General features: G+C 47.8%; 4 protein-coding genes across 4 annotated transcripts, besides 40 other annotated features; all 4 read right to left on the reverse strand.

Moving 5' to 3' along the window:
- Nucleotides 1-18757: part of a sequence feature (heterozygous, Esmeraldo-like haplotype) that runs on past both edges of the window.
- Nucleotides 12-42: a microsatellite.
- Nucleotides 43-63: a microsatellite.
- Tc00.1047053506859.150 (uncharacterized protein) lies at nucleotides 217-4611 on the reverse strand (the record flags this gene model as incomplete). The annotated part of the gene is made up of 1 exon (XM_813274.1): nucleotides 217-4611. The coding sequence occupies one exon, from the start codon at nucleotides 4609-4611 to the stop codon at nucleotides 217-219; it is 4395 nt and encodes a 1464-aa protein (XP_818367.1).
- On the reverse strand, nucleotides 4826-7546 carry Tc00.1047053506859.160 (hypothetical protein, conserved; the record flags this gene model as incomplete). Its single annotated transcript, XM_813275.1, has 1 exon — nucleotides 4826-7546. The coding sequence occupies one exon, from the start codon at nucleotides 7544-7546 to the stop codon at nucleotides 4826-4828; it is 2721 nt and encodes a 906-aa protein (XP_818368.1).
- Nucleotides 7591-7629: a sequence feature (A-rich).
- Nucleotides 7963-7992: a microsatellite.
- Nucleotides 8398-8437: a microsatellite.
- Nucleotides 8441-8480: a sequence feature (AT_rich).
- Nucleotides 8522-8544: a microsatellite.
- Nucleotides 8581-8621: a sequence feature (T-rich).
- Nucleotides 8810-8871: a microsatellite.
- Nucleotides 9253-9292: a microsatellite.
- Nucleotides 9399-9418: a microsatellite.
- Nucleotides 9620-9640: a microsatellite.
- On the reverse strand, nucleotides 9778-11388 carry Tc00.1047053506859.170 (hypothetical protein, conserved; the record flags this gene model as incomplete). Its single annotated transcript, XM_813276.1, has 1 exon — nucleotides 9778-11388. The coding sequence occupies one exon, from the start codon at nucleotides 11386-11388 to the stop codon at nucleotides 9778-9780; it is 1611 nt and encodes a 536-aa protein (XP_818369.1).
- Nucleotides 11487-11517: a microsatellite.
- Nucleotides 11906-11931: a microsatellite.
- Nucleotides 12116-12152: a microsatellite.
- Nucleotides 12393-12414: a microsatellite.
- Nucleotides 12484-12512: a microsatellite.
- Nucleotides 12569-12599: a microsatellite.
- Nucleotides 12841-13956, reverse strand: Tc00.1047053506859.180 (hypothetical protein, conserved; the record flags this gene model as incomplete). Its single annotated transcript, XM_813277.1, has 1 exon — nucleotides 12841-13956. One exon carries the CDS (start codon nucleotides 13954-13956, stop codon nucleotides 12841-12843), a length of 1116 nt encoding a protein of 371 aa, XP_818370.1.
- Nucleotides 14061-14081: a microsatellite.
- Nucleotides 14690-14729: a microsatellite.
- Nucleotides 14814-14840: a microsatellite.
- Nucleotides 15150-15172: a sequence feature (AT_rich).
- Nucleotides 15310-15339: a microsatellite.
- Nucleotides 15592-15617: a microsatellite.
- Nucleotides 15948-16035: a sequence feature (A-rich).
- Nucleotides 16255-16284: a microsatellite.
- Nucleotides 16421-16445: a microsatellite.
- Nucleotides 16513-16555: a microsatellite.
- Nucleotides 16615-16660: a microsatellite.
- Nucleotides 16963-16999: a microsatellite.
- Nucleotides 17395-17417: a microsatellite.
- Nucleotides 17523-17560: a microsatellite.
- Nucleotides 17937-17963: a microsatellite.
- Nucleotides 18022-18075: a sequence feature (A-rich).
- Nucleotides 18110-18134: a microsatellite.
- Nucleotides 18165-18197: a microsatellite.
- Nucleotides 18422-18474: a sequence feature (GA-rich).
- Nucleotides 18575-18645: a microsatellite.
- Nucleotides 18744-18757: part of a sequence feature (GA-rich) that runs on past the window's edge.

Raw genomic sequence — 18757 nt, forward strand, 5'->3', positions numbered from 1 at the left:
ACCCCCTTCTCCACCCACACACAACACACACACACACACACAAAAAAAAAAAAAAAAAAAAAAGGCTACCGCCCCTTTAAAAAAGCAACAATAAGAGAAGAAGAATACGTTGCGAAAAAAAAACAATAAAGAAGGACATCATAGTTTTTAAAAAGAGTCACGCGTACGCTTAATTTCGCTCTCACATTATTTCTCTGTGTGTCCGTACCAAAATCCTCATCGCGAAATCGGTGCCAGATCCTCTTCCTCCACTGTTGTGACATCGCCGCAGTAAAGCGCCTCCAACTCCATGTCCACCTCTGTGTAGCCGGGCTGTGTGACAACGTACGTGCGTCGGGGAGAAGCAAAGCGTTCTAGCGCCTCGTCACCACACACTCGCTGGCGCAGCTCATGCTCACCATCTTCATACCTCTGAATGGCTCGGTAAAAGGCGTCAATGAACCTTGTCTCTTCTTCCTCAGTCCATTTGTTATACCACTCCAAAGGGTAGTCAAAATCCGCCTCTGGCCACACGTTACGGAAAGAACGGACCAATTCCAGAACGGACAACGCATTTTTGGCACGTCGTCCCTTTTTATTCTCAGAATATAAACTGCCATTCCATGAAGACATAGTCTCTGCGTCTTCTTCAATAAACTCCCACTCCTTGGAGGATGGCGTGGGGCGGTCGTGTAATTTGCATTCCGTTTCTTCCGACCCACCACCCATTGCCTGTTTTACCACCGCGTAAAATAATTTTTCTTCTTCTGTTGAAATCAGAAAGGGATTATGGATGCGCTGCAAAACCAAATTACCGTGCATTGACACCATGCTGTTGCTTTCCACATCTTCTTGTGGCAGCATGCAATGCAGCGCCCCCAAAAGTGGTGAAGCATCATGTAGCAGGCGAAAAACCACCAACGACATTATTAGAGCCTCATGGAAGAAGTTAGTCCGCTTGTTGGTGTCCTCAGGCAGCACGGCGGAAAGTCTCTCACGCCCCATCTTACAAAACATGAGGGTAAAAAACAACTCCATTGCATCCCCGCCATCAGAAATTCTATTCCCTGAGCCCACTGCATGGCCCAGCCACGTTCCCACAGACGCCAGGGATATATTCACAAAGGTGAGTTTTGCCACATCACGTGCAAGAAGGGCGATAAACACAAAAGAATCCATGGACGACTGCTGGGAATTCCACCTAAGACGGTAGAACTCCTCAAGAAAAAAACGTAATCGCCGCAGTGAAATAGGATGCTCCCACCACTTTGACAAGGCATCTAAAATTTCAAGGTCGTCGCCCTCGTCGTCGACATCATTATTGCCACGCCCCTCTTCATTTTCACAAAAGATGTGGTTGTTGTTGCCGATGCTAGTTTGTCCAGGATCGCTTTCATTTTCCCTCTCCGTTTGCAGTGCAAGCCACACACAGTGCGCCAGCGGATCCGAGATGGAGAAGCCCAACATTAGCCATCGCAACACTCGCCACCAGAGTGGCAGTCCCTTCGTCAATGGTGCCGTAACACCACTCCGCAAAACCTCCTTCGCGACAACATCACAAAGGGAGGGAGATAAAGTAGGAATTGTGCGACCCAACTCCTTGGAGACTACCTCCTCAAATAACTCATGCATTCTCGGTTGCTCCCTCATCTTGTTGTCATTGCTGTGACCATCATTGTCATCCATGTGGCACGCTAGCTTTTGCAGCCGAATAACGATATCATTTTCCCACCCCATGACAGCAAAGACCAAACGGCACGCATGTCGTTCTTGCAGTAATTTCACAAAATCTCGATACAACATCCCACTGCAGCGTAAAATTGCCCCTTCGTCCACACATGGTAAAGACCAAAGCAGCCATGGGATGTTCGGTGTTCTCATCACCTCGCCCGAACGGCGCAAAAAACGACAGACATCTCGCGAAAACACCACTTGTCGAGGCGATTCATCATTCACCTTCAAGAGTACAAATTTTTGTTGTTGTTGTTGCCGGATGCGTGCTGCAACGAAAGGACCGCTCCATTCCGTCTCCTTCTCAAGGCTTGAACCGGCGGCTATGACATCCAGCCGCTCCTCCAACCACGACAAACTGAACTGGTCCTGCATGTCGACAACGCAGATCACGACATCTGCAGCTTTGCAGTGTGTGCGTAGCAATTCCCGTGGGGAGGAGCCAGGGATGTCGACGACCTTCACGGAGACGGGAATAGCCGCATCTGTGACAGTCAGCACCGCCTCGTTAACGCCCACAAAAGACTGCAAGAGAAATTGCGCGTCATGGCCGACAAAAACGTGTGTTTCACCACAAATTTTTAGCTCTACACGCTGGTGACTCTGAATCTTCGTCGTCGTCTCTTCTCCAAGCAGTGGGGACGGCAGCGGCGACTGTAGAAGGGCAGTCAAAACGGATTTTTCCCCGTCATCCTCCTCACCGTTCCCTTCCACAATATCATCGCCACGTCGCTGAAGCCAATTGTGTAGCGCACGCAGCATATGCGCATCACCCCAACCCCGACTCCATGCCCAAAGCCACTGCACCATCGTTGTTTTCCCGACTGCGGAACTGCCGACAAACACAAAATGCAGCGGCTCCTGACAAAACCGCGCAGAAGCAGCAACAAAAAGTGGCAGGTGGCATTGACCAGCCATTTCCTGTAAAGACGCCGCTCCCTTTTTCATCTTTTCCGGAAGTGAAAAACAAGACGAAAAGAAGTCTTTTTCACTCATTGGTGAGAAGGGACTCCCAAGCGTGACACAACTTTGAAAGCTCGTAGGGGAAATTAATGAAAACGGCAAATGGCAGGAAGCACGTGGGCCGATGCCACAACTGTGAGGATGTCGTTTCATTTGCGTCATTATGTGCGCTCGCCATAACGGTGTCAATGAGGCATACACGGGTAAAAACGAAGTGTTCGAAAGTTCCGTGGGTTGAACGGCTGCAAGCCCAAAAGAATTAAGGTTCGCAGCGAGATACAATAATTCTTCTGCATTCTCTGAAGGCACAACACGAACCCGCCAGAAGAGGGCTTCTCGCTGTCGTTTCGGCAGTTCATCCTCCAGCACAACCCTCGTTTCTGGATAAACAAGACCACTACACGATGACGCTGCCGCCTCCGACGCAAATATTCTTTCCTGAGCCCCCTCACGGTTTGCCGAGGTTACGGTAACACGCACACAAGGCGTTGGTGACATTGCCTGTCGAGAAAAGAGGAAAAACTGCCACCCGGTCTTGGAAGGCACCGCCTTCATCAAAACACCTGGATGATCCACCGAGTGTAAATTCCACCCCGCAGACTCCTTCTTCGATGCATCGTCAGACGAGAGAAAGAAACGGGAGGCGGCATCTGCAGAAGGAGTTAAAAAAAGCTGCAGGGAGCCCCCCAACGCGCACGTGAGTGTTCCCCCTGTTTCAGCGTATTGCATAACAAGCTGCAGATACCAAACCGGCGGCGACGATGATGATGGTGATGAACGAAATGGTGGAGGTTCTGCAAAACTCAACGGTTTCAGTGAAGTATCATCGGCAAAAATACAAAGAAAAATTTGCGCAAAACATCCCTGAATAAATTCCAGTTGCAGTCGAGGCGCGATTTCACCCCTTTCAGAGACGGAATACTTCGTGGATGACTTCGCGACGGGTTCCGAAGCAAGCATCTCAAGCACATCCTCGGAGGAAAGCCGATCCGGGAGCCGCTGTCCCTTCTTTGGGATAGGCAAATCCTCCATTTCTGTAGGAGAACAAAACGATGATTGACGGACGAAGTCGCCGATTTCCTCGTGCGGTAAAAGAGGTGTCATCGAATGCGATGGGAGTGTCGCTTCAAATGGCGTGTGGTTCCAGTCCACCTGCCAACTCCCGTTGTCCTCCTCGACGACAAGCAAACAGCCGGGGGTCAAGCACGGAGCTGTCGCATCACCAGAATATTCCCGCCGGCCAAACAACAACAGGTCCATGGCAGGCTCCACACTGGGAAGTAACAGGCTGCGCTGTAAGCTCCTCCACCAGTCAGCAAACCACGCGGTAGCCTCTGGCGAGGGTAAATCGCGCACAACGGGGGCCTCTTCGCGATGAAACCACAACACGATACCGGGACGCTGCTGAAGAACACTTGCAGAAAGAGAGGCAGCAGCACCGGTAACATGGAGTGCAGTATCGCCAGAAACGTAAATAAACCACTGGGGCGAATTCCATAATTTCAATGACTCCCACGATCCATCATTATTCATCGATGCCATCAGGTGCGTTGAAATCACCTCCACAAGCTGTTCCTCACTCGGCACGTCATTCTTCTCCCCTTCGCCTTCGGCGCCCACTCGACATCCGGACAGCTTCAGTAAGGAACTGTCCTTCTCCTCGCCGCGTCCCAAAAGTAACTGATGTAAACCCGCGTCCCCCGTTAAGATAATCGCCCGCAGAACATTACCACGCGTAGCAGACGACAAAGAAGAAGAGTGCACCTGCAGACATGTACCATCCAATCGCACAAGAGCCTGGCAAATGTCGTCCACGACAGACCACACGTGCCCAGTAGTATCATGACCGCCCGCCACTCCCTGAGAAGAAACTGCCAGCAACAGCACCCGCAATGTCCCCTCCAATCCCCACGAGCTTCGTCCGGTACATGAAGACATCAACACGCACACATGCAAACAGACAAAAAAAAAAACACGTCTTGTTTCTTCTTTTATTCGTCTCTCTTCTCCGCGCAAAAAAAAAAAAAAAGAAGAAAGGGCAAGACAGAGATCTCTTTGAACGTCATCCCCAATACTCTATCACCCTCATACACTCACACGCACACACATATGAGAACAATATAAATGTAAAGCGACTTTCAAAACAACCACTTCACCGGCCCTTCACACGGGACGTCGGCCAATACGTGTTTCTCTCGCCATATCTTTTCCATAGCCCGACCGGCATCGAGCGGTATGATATTTTTGCGGTGCTATTTAGGTGCATCTGCTCCCGGGAACGCAGTGTTTTTGCTTGCCGAATCTCGTTCATGTATTTGGCCGCCGTGACTTCGCCCTCAAACTTCTCAAAGTCTTCAATGACGTTTCCGGCATTGCGAAGATACGCCTGCAAATCCTTTTTCGTCATCCCCCTCATCGCTGCCTCCTGCTTGATACGCTCCCTCTTTTTTCGCAAAACATCAAGTGCGGTCCATGGAGATGTCGGGCAAACGGTCACAGCCTGCTGTGCAAATTGACGTGCAGCCCACTGCGACCGCCGCTTCTCCACGTTACACGGCTCCACAAGAGAGGGGCCAAACTTCTTCCCTGCCTTATACTCGCCAATTCGACCGTCTTCCTCTTCCACAAGGAAACGGGTGACTGACCCCATTTTCACACGCTCACGCCACATTGCCTCCTTTGCACACTGTCTTTTACTCCGGCCCATCTGTTTATCCCGACTCGCATACTTCTCCAGAACTCCTAAAAAACAAGAGACAACACCATTGGTTTGTTGACGCACCACCGAAACTCCGCCCGTCCTACCCAATCCAATCACTGCGGAGGGCAAATCCGCTCTCGTTGGCGTCGTCTTTCCGTATTCTTCATCGTTCATCGCCGTGTCCCCCGTTAAAACTGTGGGGTTGATGGAGCGCAGATTATTTTTTTCCTCCTCCTGGACGTGAGTCAAGCCCTTTTGGGGTGCTGCCGCAAAGCACTCGCCACCTTTCACAACATCACTATCATCCTTGAGGTTAGCCTCCATGTACGGCAATTCGAGCCACTCTGAATCCGGTCGTTCAAGTCCTGTGTTCAGGCGAAAGGTGCCATATTCGGACTTATACCGATGAAGCGGATTTGTTTGACGCCACGCCAAGAATCGCTGCCTTCGCCGTGCCTTCTCACTCTCTTCAACGTCTCCAAGATGGTAGCTTGCGTCACGCATGTTGTCTTTGTTCTTCTTCATCATTTCGTTACTGTCCTCCGAGTGAAACAATAGCAACGGTTCGTCAGCCGACGCGGACATGGGAGCATTCATGGCAGCTTTGTCATTGCCACCCAGAGAAAGCACATATTTTTGCGCATTCATTTGTATCGGGAGCGATGGTGCGGTGCCTGCTGAAGAATCTGGTGGGTTTTGCCTTTCGTCTCCCTTTAGTGCTGTAAAAAACGCCTTCGCTTTTTGCGTCCCCACACGGTTGGCCTCCTGTAAACGTCTCGTTTCTTCCTTCAATGCCGCATCCATATCGGCATCCGCCTTGGCCTTCAACATCTGTCGCAGCCGATCGCCTGGGATGAGGCCGGAGGTTTCTGCAATCAAACCGCGAAGGAGTTCAACGTTGGTCCCGTCCTTCGCGGAGGTGGGGAGGATAAACGGAAACACTTTCCGGTATTTACGCCGGTACTTCGTGATGGTCGCATAAATCTGTCGCATGACAGAACACACACGCGAGTGTGGTACAGAGTCGCACTTCGTCAGGACTATAAAAAACACACCATGAAGGTTTTCTAGCCAAGTAAAGTAACGCAAATCCACCTTCGTGAGTCCACGCTCACAGTCAATGCAAAAAAGCACGGTGTTCACAGAACGCCGTACGCCCAGGTAGGCATCTGTGAGGGCGATCGCCTTGTCACGCCAATGATCCGACATGCCCTCTATGCCGAATCCGGGAACATCCACAAATGTCAACTGAACACCACCGCCAGGGAGCTTCACCAAGCCGTTGCCCTTCACATTGAGGTACCGCTGCATCTCCTCCGGTGACACACTCTGGTAAAAGGAAATTTGTCGGGTCGTGTTCGGTGTACTACTTGTCTTGGCAAGCGTTTGCCCGAGAAGCGCGTTTAACAGACTCGACTTTCCCGCACAGGCCTTGCCGACCAAAACAATCTCCTGATACAAATCGTTCACCTCAAAAAAGAAATTGTGATTATCATACAATGTTGGCTTTCTTCGAGCACGCCGTTGTTGTCCTCTCACTGTAGTAGAGCTGGCGTCCGCATCCTCGCGCAACAAACCTGCCTGCCGCACCAGTGTGTATTGCTGACCCAGCATGACCTTGTTTCCGAGTTGTTTGGCCTCCTCCGTTATTTTTCCAAAGCTCAAAGGAGGTGGTGGGACCAGCTTCTCCTTGTATGTGTAGTCTGACGGGTTAGGGTGCGTCATTTCATACAACACACGACGTCGCTGAGCAACAAGCCGCTCCCGTTCCTCCTTGAAGGCATCCGTTACTAAATCAATCACATCTGAACCCACACCACGTGCCGCCGGGTGATGCTCACAGAGCCGCTCGCGCTCCGATGAGGCGGCCACCTCGCACAGTTGCCTCGCGTGAACGCCGTCCAACACGATGTCGTCATCCACCGCATCCGCGGAGAGACACAACGCATCCGCGGTGGGTTCTGGTACCATCTCCAACAATGCCTGTTGCGTTGCGTGACGTGGCCTTCTCGATGGGGCTGCCGGCAAGGCAGCGAGAGACGGGCCGTCCGCCACCTTCCGCGCGACAGACTGCTGCTGGGCGTAGCGCGGAGGGCTGCGTAGCGGCATGCGCCCAAGAAGATCGAAGGTTATGGAAGAGGCGCACCGCCATGTTGGCGCTTTGAAAAGCATCCAAACGTCTCTGATGCCGTCACCCCGCCGCTGCAGATGACGTCAAAAAACAAGAAAAAGAAGGGAAAAAAAAAAAAAAAAAATCCAAAGAGCACAAATGCACGCAAATATTCACCACAAAACGAGTCAGCACCGCAAATGAACGCGTCTTCCACCCGTGGTCCACGCATAGCCACAGAGAGAGAGAGAAAGAGCGCGCGGTTGACGATGGAATTGTGGACACACCAATCGTCTGTTGCTGCTCATACACACCGCATGCGGGTACAGACACAAAACAACACACGTACACAAACACTCAAACAATCAAATTTGAAACTTCTACTCACTACTAATTAAGACGTAGTGAGAAAAAAACAACAAGGAAAAATACACACACACACACACACATATTTTCTCTTCTTCTCAACGTGCTTCTGTTTTTATTTCTTTCTTTTTTTTTTTTTTTTCCGTTTGTGTGTGTGTGTGTGTATTTTTTAACTCCTTCCTTAATTTTGGTTGCGCTGATAATCGTATTTTTGACCTCCTCTCATCCTCCCATTCACCCCCCGTGTCTCGGTAGTCATCGGCACAGAAGAGAGCAAACATGTGCGCACAAATCACACCAATATATAAGTATGTGTGCATTGCATGCATGCGTGTACACATGTGGACTCAAATCAGCCTCGTCTTGCCTTTTTTTTTTTTTTCTCCCCGCCCCACTTTTGCTCCTCCCGCTGCCTCTCAGAAAGAAAAAAAAGGAGAGGCGCCACGGCAAAGAAAGACGGACGGGAGGTGGTCACAAATACAAAAAAAAAAAAAAAACACGTCCACCCCACACACACAGAGAGAGAGAGAGGCAGAGAGACGCATGCATAATAATAATAATAATAATAATAATAATAATAATAATAACAGAAAAAAAAAAAAAAATTTAACCAAATAAATAAATAAAATTCATTAACGGAACAAAACATCAGTGTCGCCAAAATTGAGAGGAAAAAAAGAAAAAAAAAAAAAAATGGTTTTCTCGCGTCAATGGCTCACATTGCAATGTGTTTTATTCCTTCCTTGTTGTTGTTTTTTTTTTTTTTTTTTTGCCATTCAACCTTCCTCCCGCAATGTGTCTTCAAAGGTCTCAGTGTGTATTTCAATTCGTTGCTTCAAAAAATATTTTTGCCCCACACAAACACACACCTCCTCCTAAAAGAGGCATATAATCCAAAGTTACAAGAAAACACATAACGTGTGCCACTTTATGAATGAACAGTAATTCCCCTCCCCCTCTGCATTCATTCATCCATACATACATATATATATATTGTACACATATAATACTTACATGCATAGTTGCTGTATTTGTTACACTCAATGCCTCCTCCTCCTCCTCCGTCGGCAGTACCACATGTCATTGGTTTCATCCCAACCTTCTCCGTACGATATCCATTTCTTTCCGTCCCTTGTATTCTTCTCATGTATCGTCTCTCATTTCATGTTCCACCAACTTCCCTCTCTATTGTTGTTGTTGTTGTTTTTTATTCCCCCTCCACCCCAATGTGTTTAAAAAAGTTACGTCAATATGATGTAATATATATATAATGTATTCTGCTTCTTTCCCATCCTTCTCCTCCCTCATTTCCTATGTTGTGTCACGTTTTTTGTTGTTGTTTCTTTCATTTTCTTCTCAGTTTCTTTTTTGTTTGTTGCTTTTTCATTTCCCGTAGGGTAATAAATAAAAAATAAAAAAAAATAAAAAATTAAAAAAAAAAATTTTTTTCTTTCGGCCTGAATGTTTGCGGACGTATTATTTGGCGGTGACCGTCTCGTTTTCGTGACTACCGCCCCGCCGTCCCGCAGTGGCCCTCACACACGCCTCCACACACACACACACACACAGCGAGGCGTACCTCGCGACTCCCCTCCCCCCACCCCACATGTCGTCGTGTCTCTTCCCCGGCGTTAATTGTCCCCTCCTTTTTATTTGACTCCTTTCTTCTCACTAAAAGTAAAAAAAAAGAGGGGTGCGGAGAAATGTTGTTGTTGTTGTTGTTAGCTGCCTTGCAAAACTGTCACTTCGCTCCCCCCGCCGTGTCTCCCTTTTTTTTTTTTTTTTTTTTTATCCCATCCAACGAAACCCCCTTCCCACCACCGTCCCCTGCGAAAGTGAAAACGATGGGGGGTCAAAAATCCTGCACCTCCTGTCCTGCCAACAATTTCGCTGCGGCACAACAACAACCACAGAATCCCTCAGTACCTCAAGCCAAGAGTTCATGATGACGCGCGCGGGCGTACAGCATGACACGCTGAAGATCCTGCTTGAGTCCCTTCAGCTGGTCGTTCTCCCGTTCAAAGAACGCCCGTAACTCACGTGCCTCCTTACCGTTGTCCTCCATCACCTGCAGCTGCTCCTCCAGCTCGCTCTGTTCCTTGGCGTAGCTGCGCTTGTTGTCCTCCAGCTCACGTTTGGCCCCGTTCACCCACTCCGTCAGATCTTTGCACTCGTCCTCCAGCAAAACGACATCACCAAACTGCCTTGACTCATCTTTGTAAACACGGCCCTTCATTATATCCTGCTCCTTCAGGGAGGGCACATGACGCTGCTTCACGTGTGTGCCACGACGGAAATGGTACCGCTGATCATCATCCAGTTGCTTTAGTCGAGAGCGGGTCTCAACAAGCTTCGCCATCTCCACCCCAACGCTTTCAAGCAGCTTGGCCTTGGCCTTGTCGCGTTCTTCAGTGTTCTTGTTGATCATGTCCTCCTGTGATGCGTAAACTTTGGCAGCAGCATTACTTGCCGCCTGGAGCTTCCCCCTCGCAGCCTCCACACGCCGAGACAAGTTATCAAGATCCACTTTTGTCCACGAAGACGGATCCCCAAGACTCTCATTGGGCCTTTCCCGGCACACACTCGTCCAAACCTGCTGCACATGGGACTGCTGTGCCTCCTCTTCGGCAGAATTGAGGTCGCGTTCAACGGCATTACCGTGCTTTTCTGCAAACACATTGATGGAATCAAGCTGCCGTCTCACCCGCTCCGTTTCTTCCTTCACAAGCCGAAGCTCCTTGCGCAGGCCAATGACTTCGCTGTACACCTGCAGCTGTGACTCAACAGCCTTCTCACGCGCCTCCAACTCTCTCAGCTCATTCTCTTTTTCCTCAATGCTGGCAAGAACAAACCGAATAGAACTTCGACGACCAGGAGCAGCACCACTCGCACTTGAATGCACCTCCGACTCCTGCACCGCGGCTTCACCGAGCTCCCTGTAGTCAAACTCGGCGGCAGCCTCCGGAGCATTCACCTCCTCGGGCACTTCTTCCTTGTGTTCACTGGCAAGGCCGGCTTCGGCTTCACCGAGCTCCCTGTAGTCGAACTCGGCGGCAGCCTCCGGAGCATTCACCTCCTCGGGCACTTCTTCCTTGTGTTCACTGGCAAGGCCGGCTTCGGCTTCACCGAGCTCCCTGTACTCAAACTCGGCGGCAGCCTCCGGAGCATTCACCTCCTCGGGCACTTCTTCCTTGTGTTCACTGGCAAGGCCGGCTTCGGCTTCACCGAGCTCCCTGTAGTCGAACTCGGCGGCAGCCTCCGGAGCATTCACCTCCTCGGGCACTTCTTCCTTGTGTTCACTGGCAAGGCCGGCTTCGGCTTCACCGAGCTCCCTGTAGTCAAACTCGGCGGCAGCCTCCGGAGCATTCACCTCCTCGGGCACTTCTTCCTTGTGTTCACTGGCAAGGCCGGCTTCGGCTTCACCGAGCTCCCTGTAGTCAAACTCGGCGGCAGCCTCCGGGGCTTTTTGGGCCCGTATCCCAGCTAACTCCTTTGGGGAGCCGCTCTCCTGCCTCTGCGTCTCAACATTTGTCTCCATTTCGCTCTCGATTCCTGTGCTGAGCTGTTCTTCTGTTTTGTCCTGGATGATTTGCTTACCTAGTAACTGGTAGATGTCCTTTTACTTCCTTTTAGAATTTTGTGTGTTTGTTTGTTTGTTTGTTTGTTTCGCCTTGTTCTCCACTACGTTGTCGTGAAAACGCAAGAGGCGGGGGAGGATGGTGCAACACAGTTGCGAAAAGGCACAAGAAACAGCAGAGGGCGGCAAATCGGAAAGCAAGTGCGGCGCCACACGGTGACACAAGTGCCCCGCGTTCATTTCACCACTAAGCCCGCGGGTGTACCCACCGCTGCTGCGTCCCCGGCCCTGCCTCGCCCCAGAAGCAGCATCGGCTGAGGGTTCCCCACGCAGCATGATGGATAAAGAGTTCCGTAAGCTGCTCCCCTCAATCGTTCTTTACATGCACGTCTCTTTTGAAGGGGTCGTTGTTACCACCTCCCTCTTTCGCTCTCTCTCTCTTATTCACTCTTTTACTCACACTGGGAGAAACATACGTATAAATAAATAAATAAATAAATAAATGCAGTATTTCATACATGCCGCGTTCTCCCAACTCCACCCACGTCATGCCGCACAGACCTCAAGTTCAATACATTGCCTGCCCACGCACTCACGCAAATAGTCATCTACAAGAAATTCCGAAAACAAAACAAAAATGCAGAAGTACGAGCGATACCCCCCTCCTCCACAAACACATCTCAAAAGCAAAAAAGGAAAAAAAAGAAAAAAAAAAAAAAAAGAAACATCGCTGGAAGAAGCAAGAAATCAAAAAAACAGAAAGCAAGAATGGAAAATACTAAATAAGTATCCAGGTGGAACAGTAATAATAATAAAAAAGAACCACGCAAGACCTCATAAGTTTATATACCGAAACCCACAAAACACACAAAAAACAATAGTATATATAAGCATAGAAAACAATACACGACAATTTTTTTTTTTTGTCTTCTTTTAAGGGACACGGAAAAACATCTAAAAAGTGCAAAAAAAAAAAAAAAAAAAAAACCGTCCAAATTCCTAATAAGCCTCGCTTCACAATAGAACCTCCTCATCCTCCAGCACACAAAGTGACGCATACACACATATATATATATATATATATAACAACCTTCATGTGTCTGGCCTGTCAGGGTCCGAACCACACAACAATGAGCCCAGAATACATCTATATATATATACATATATATATACGGAAAAAACAACTTTGTATAGAAAAAAAAAAATGTAAGCAATCCAATACTACCTCAAAAGAAAAACAAGACGGGCGGTTTATATCCAACAGTAAAAGCAAAGAAGAAATATAACCAAGAGTACCAAACACCCATATTTGTCTCAAATGCCTCTGAAATAGCAAACAAAGAACATCGCACAGCTTCCCTTTTGGTCCCATTTCTTGACATAACTGTTGAAACCAGCAATTGCCTTCTCATCTTAAGTAAACGCCTCACGGTTGCGCATGCGGACGTAGATCAGCACGTGCTGAAGATCCTGCTTGAGTCCCTTCAGCTGGTCGTTCTCCCGTTCAAAGAACGCCCGTAACTCACGTGCCTCCTTACCGTTGTCCTCCATCACCTGCAGCTGCTCCTCCAGCTCGCTCTGTTCCTTGGCGTAGCTGCGCTTGTTGTCCTCCAGCTCACGTTTGGCCCCGTTCACCCACTCCGTCAGATCTTTGCACTCGTCCTCCAGCAAAACGACATCACCAAACTGCCTTGACTCATCGTTGTAAACACGGCCCTTCATTATATCCTGCTCCTTCAGGGAGGGCACATGACGCTGCTTCACGTGTGTGCCACGACGGAAATGGTACCGCTGATCATCATCCAGTTGCTTTAGTCGAGAGCGGGTCTCAACAAGCTTCGCCATCTCCACCCCAACGCTTTCAAGCAGCTTGGCCTTGGCCTTATCGCGTTCTTCAGTGTTCTTGTTGATCATGTCCTCCTGTGATGCGTAAACTTTGGCAGCAGCATTACTTGCCGCCTGGAGCTTCCCCCTCGCAGCCTCCACACGCCGAGACAAGTTATCAAGATCCACTTTTGTCCACGAAGACGGATCCCCAAGACTCTCATTGGGCCTTTCCCGGCACACACTCGTCCAAACCTGCTGCACATGGGACCGCTGTGCCTCCTCTTCGGCAGAATTGAGGTCGCGTTCAACGGCATTACCGTACTTTTCTGCAAACACATTGATGGAATCAAGCTGCCGTCTCACCCGCTCCGTTTCTTCCTTCACAAGCCGAAGCTCCTTGCGCAGGCCAATGACTTCGCTGTACACCTGCAGCTGTGACTCAACAGCCTTCTCACGCGCCTCCAACTCTCTCAGCTCATTCTCTTTTTCCTCAATGCTGGCAAGAACAAACCGAATAGAACTTCGACGACCAGGAGCAGCACCACTCGCACTTGAATACTCCTCAAACTCCTGCACCGCGGCTTCACCGAGCTCCCTGTAGTCAAACTCGGCGGCAGCCTCCGGGGCTTTTTGGGCCCGTGTCCCAGCTAACTCCTTTGGGGAGCCGCTCTCCTGCCTCTGCGTCTCAACATTTGTCTCCATTTCGCTCTCGATTCCTGTGCTGAGCTGTTCTTCTGTTTTATCCTGGATGATGTGCTTACCTAGTAACTGGTAGATGTCCTTTTACTTCCTTTTAGAATTTTATGTGTTTGTTTGTTTGTTTGTTTTGCTTTGTTCTCCACTACGTTTTCGTGAAAACGCAAGAGGCGGGGGATGAGGATGCAACACAGTTGCGAAAAGGCACAAGAAACAGCAGAGGGCGGCAAATCGGAAAGCAAGTGCGGCGCCACACGGTGGCACAAGTGCCCCGCGTTCATTTCACCATTAAGCCCGCGGGTGTACCCACCGCTGCTGCGTCCCCGGCCCTGCCTCGCCCCAGAAGCAGCATCGGCTGAGGGTTCCCCACGCAGCATGATGGATAAAGAGTTCCGTAAGCTCTTTCCATCTCAATGTCTCTGCAGAAGGCTCTCTCAGTGGGAAGATCGTTGTTACCATCTCCCTCTTTCCCTCTCTCTCTTATTCACTCTTTCACTCACACTGGGAAAAGCATACACGTTTCTGCGCACTTGCGTGTGTTGCGTTCATCCTTCTCACCTTCTTGCCCCCTTTCTTTTCACCCGTTCCCACTTCTCTGCTTCACCTCACAGCTCTTTCATCATAACAACTTACTCTTGTTGCTTTTGCTGTTGCTGTTTTACTTTACGCACCCACATGGCTGTGCCTTATTTTTCTTCTTTTGCTCATTCGTACTCCTTCTTTTCACTGCACTGCAGCCTCTTTTTTTTTCTTTTCTTTTTTTCTTTCTTTCCTTTCTTCTACCTATCACATCCAAAGAGGTCCCTTTTTGCTTTTTTTTTTTTTTTTTTGGTGTTGAAAGAAGATTTATTGCCCCCCGACACAAAAAAAAAAAAAAAAAAAAAAAAAAACGGTGTGCAGGAACAAATAATTTTTTTTTAAATCGAAAAAGGGGGCGTGGCAGGGCATGCAATACGCTCTTGGCACACTGGGCTCATCGTCGGGGCCTCGGTGGCTGGTGTTTACCCTCCGCTTGCCGCATCGATTACCCCAAATCCTTTGCTTCAGCGCACACCCGTGGCATGCCGCGGTGGGCGAGGCGGCGGCGGTACAAAACACACAGAAGGACGGCAGGCCGCACACACACACACACCAACAGTCCAAACCGAGCAGTGAGCCGTGTGCTTGCGGAGGTGCCATCAAACACCCACCCACCCCCCAATAAAAAAAAATATATTTTTTTCTCAGGGTTTGATCACATGAAGCCTCATGAAGGTGAGTGAGTGTGTGTGTGTGCAGCGCTGCCGTAACCCACAGACAGACCCAAAAGCACGATAATGACGTGTGAATTATTTAAATAATAATGACAATAATAAAAGCAAAAAAAAAAAAAAAAAAAAAAAAAACAAATACACAAATCTCCCGTCACACAACTTCCCGTTGCCTCTTCCTTCCACCCCATCCCCATCCCCTCTTCTCAACCCCTTTCTTTCTGAACATCACCGCTGCATGCATGCAAGTAGTGTTGGAAGAATGCAGTTGTGTATTTAAATGTACATATACATATTTAACCGTGCATACATAAATATTTGTCATCGACACAGACAAGGTAGATGGAAATAATAAAACAACAAGTCAGAATGTACGCAGCGTTCTACGATGAAAAGAAAAAAAAAAAAAAAAAAAAAGCGTACATATTTATGGCATAAAAAGAGCATCACCGGGCATTCGTCATGCGTGCTCGAGTCTTCTCCCTCCGTACGGTTTCCCTCCACACAAACACACAGGTTTTGGTTTTGTTTTTTTGTTTTTTTCACCGCGTACATTTCATGCCCTTTTCTTCCCCCACTCCATCGTCATTGATGCCTCATGTATTCGTTTCGGCTGCCACAAGGAGGGGCGTAACGGCGCAGAAGCATAAGATGCTGCATGCATGCACATACAAACATACACGCATAATTCAATCATGTGCGTGAACCCCCCCCCCTCCCTCTCTTTCATCCCTCCACTTTCCCCGCACCAAAACACAAACAAACAAAAAGAAAAAAAAAGAGTGCAAGAATAAACGCATATATAAAGGCATGCCAATAAAAAAAAAAAAAAAAAAGGATCTCAACCGCACTTATATTGCGGGTAGAGAAGGAGGGAAAGTGAAAGCGTAAATGAAGTTTTCTTTTCTCTTTTTTCCTCAGCATGCGCGCTGCCGCCTTCAGCCGTCGCACCGGACGGCGGTTGCTGCTGCCGCTCTCCTCCTCTTCCTCCCATTCAACGATGCGGCAACGACACCACAAAAACTGACGAGCGTCTTTCACGTGCCTCCAGCCGAGAAGAGAAAAGAAGAAAAAAGAAAAGGAACAAACAAAACAACAGCCGCAGAGCCGTGATTGCCGCAGAACCAACGCACATCGCCCCGGGCTGCGTCCTCAGTGTTGCCCCACCACCACTCGGCGCCCTTTTAAACCTCCCACGCCACTCCGCCCTCACAACCCCGTTTTTTTTCTTTTTTTTTTTTTTTTACGCCTCATTCCACCACCCGCCCCGACTCCCTTCCATAAACACAAACACACATCTGCCACGCCACCCAAGAAAAAAGAAAAAAAAAAAAAAAAAAAAACAGAAAAAAAAACCACGACGAACAGCCGCATCCAATTCTCTCCCCCACACTGTAAAAGGCACCCCCAACCCAAAATAAAAACAAGAAAGAAAAAAAAAAAAAAAAAAAAGAGAAAAAGAGAGAGACACAAACGGAAAAAGTGAGAGTTTTGCTTTGTTCTCCACTAAGTTGTCGTGAAAACGCAAGAGGCGGGGGAGGAGGGTGCAACACAGTTGCGAAAAGGCACAAGAAACAGCAGAGGGCGGCAAATCGGAAAGCAAGTGCGGCGCCACACGGTGACACAAGTGCCCCGCGTTCATTTCACCATTAAGCCCGCGGGTGTACCCACCGCTGCTGCGTCCCCGGCCCTGCCTCGCCCCAGAAGCAGCATCGGCTGAGGGTTCCCCACGCAGCATGATGGATCCAATTTGTAACAGGGCAAAAAAAAAAAAAAAAAAAAAAAGAAAAAAGAAAAAACAGGCAGTAATTGTTTAAAAAAAAAAAAAAAGATCAAAGAGAAATAGAGGTGTATTGAACCTGAAAGATGTCGTTCACGGCCTTTTCACGCACAGAAGTCACAAAAGGGAACGGAAGGAAAAGGATACACGCAAAGTAACGCAGGGAGTCGCAGTCCTCCGGTATTGGCGTGTGCTTTCCGTGTTTTCTTGCTAATATTTCTTGGGATCAAAAAGAGAGAGAGAGAGAGGAAGGGGGGACGACGCAAGTAAAAAATGACAACTCAGCGGCTGTATCAAATAAAAACAGCAGCGGAATGGACATTTCGTCACAAGAGCCGCATGCCGCCAATCACATCCGTGTGTGTTCCCCCCTCCTCCCTCTCTTTGATCCCAACAAAGAGTCCAGAAAGCAGTAAAAAAAAAAAAAAAAAAAAAAACAGAATCTGCTCTATTTACTTTTAACATCCACAGAGGCAAATAAATAAAAGCACGCGGAAAAATAAGATGGGGAAGAAACAATAAAAACAGGGTTCATAGAACAGAAAAAAAAAGAAAGAAAAAAAAAAAAAAAGAAAGAAAACGCAAGTCGAATTTTTATTCTATATTCCCCTTTCAGCCCTCACAAAATGTGTGTAGATATATATAGAGAGAGAGAGTGTGTGTGTGTGTGTGTGAGATGTAAACTGGAGATTGAAGGTTTAGCAGAATAATAAACAAAACAAAAAGAAAAGAAAAGAGCAGACTCTACTATCCATCTAATTATCCTCCTCATTTCTCGGGTTTTATAAACAGCCTCATGACAGTGACACTCACCACATACAAATAAATAAATACATACATACATGTAAAACCAGGACATACAAAAAAAGGTCAGATACCATTTCTTCGTAGAGATGTACATAGGCAATGGGCATTTTGTGCGTGTGTGGAGGACGTTGTTGTGCGAACTTCATGTCTCTTTCTTTCTTTTTTTTTTTTTTTCTCATATTAAAAATAAAAGCCCTCCTCCTCCTCCCGTTCGCACACAACTCCCAACAAACCAAACAAAAAAAAAAAAAAAAAAAAGTAAAGTTAACAAAAAAAAAGAAAAGAAAAGTATACTAAAGTAGAGTAGAGTGTGCGTCAAACCAAAAAAAAAAAAAAAAAAAAAAGAATAAGATAGCGGATAATGAAATGTTGGTTTAAATAATAATAATAATAATAATAATAATAATAATCCGAATAAACTGTAGAAACAGAAAAACAACATAAAAAAAAAAAAAAACATACCCGTGAAAGCCATGAAAAAAAAAAAAAAAGGAGGAGGAGGAGGAGGAAAGTGTAGTGCTCCCCCCACCCCCACCACCCCCCATTTCTCCAAAAACAAAAAAACAAGCATAAATATATACATATAAATATGCATGCATGCATGTGTGTTTATGTAGCACACACACACACACCCAGAGGGACAGAAAGAAAGACAGGGAAACAGAGAAAAATAAAAAAAAAAAGCAAATTATACGTGTCGGTAAAAAGGGGTGAATGACTCTCTGTGGGTGGAGCGGCACAATGTCTCTCCAGCAGGGAAGGAAATTGCAACGTCCCTGCAAAACCCTTTTATTTTTATTTTTTTTTTTTTTTTTTTTTTTGTTTCTTCCTTTTTTTTTGTTTTTATTTTTTTTATTTCATGTTGGCGCATAAACTTCTGCCGCAACGGAACCACACATTTCTCCCTTTTCCCCTGCTGTTTCTTTTCTTCTTCCCAAAGAGACACACACACACACAGAGAGAGAGAGAG

This window comes from Trypanosoma cruzi, genomic scaffold (genome assembly GCF_000209065.1).
Source record: "Trypanosoma cruzi strain CL Brener 1047053516775 genomic scaffold, whole genome shotgun sequence".
Lineage (NCBI taxonomy): Eukaryota > Euglenozoa > Kinetoplastea > Trypanosomatida > Trypanosomatidae > Trypanosoma > Trypanosoma cruzi.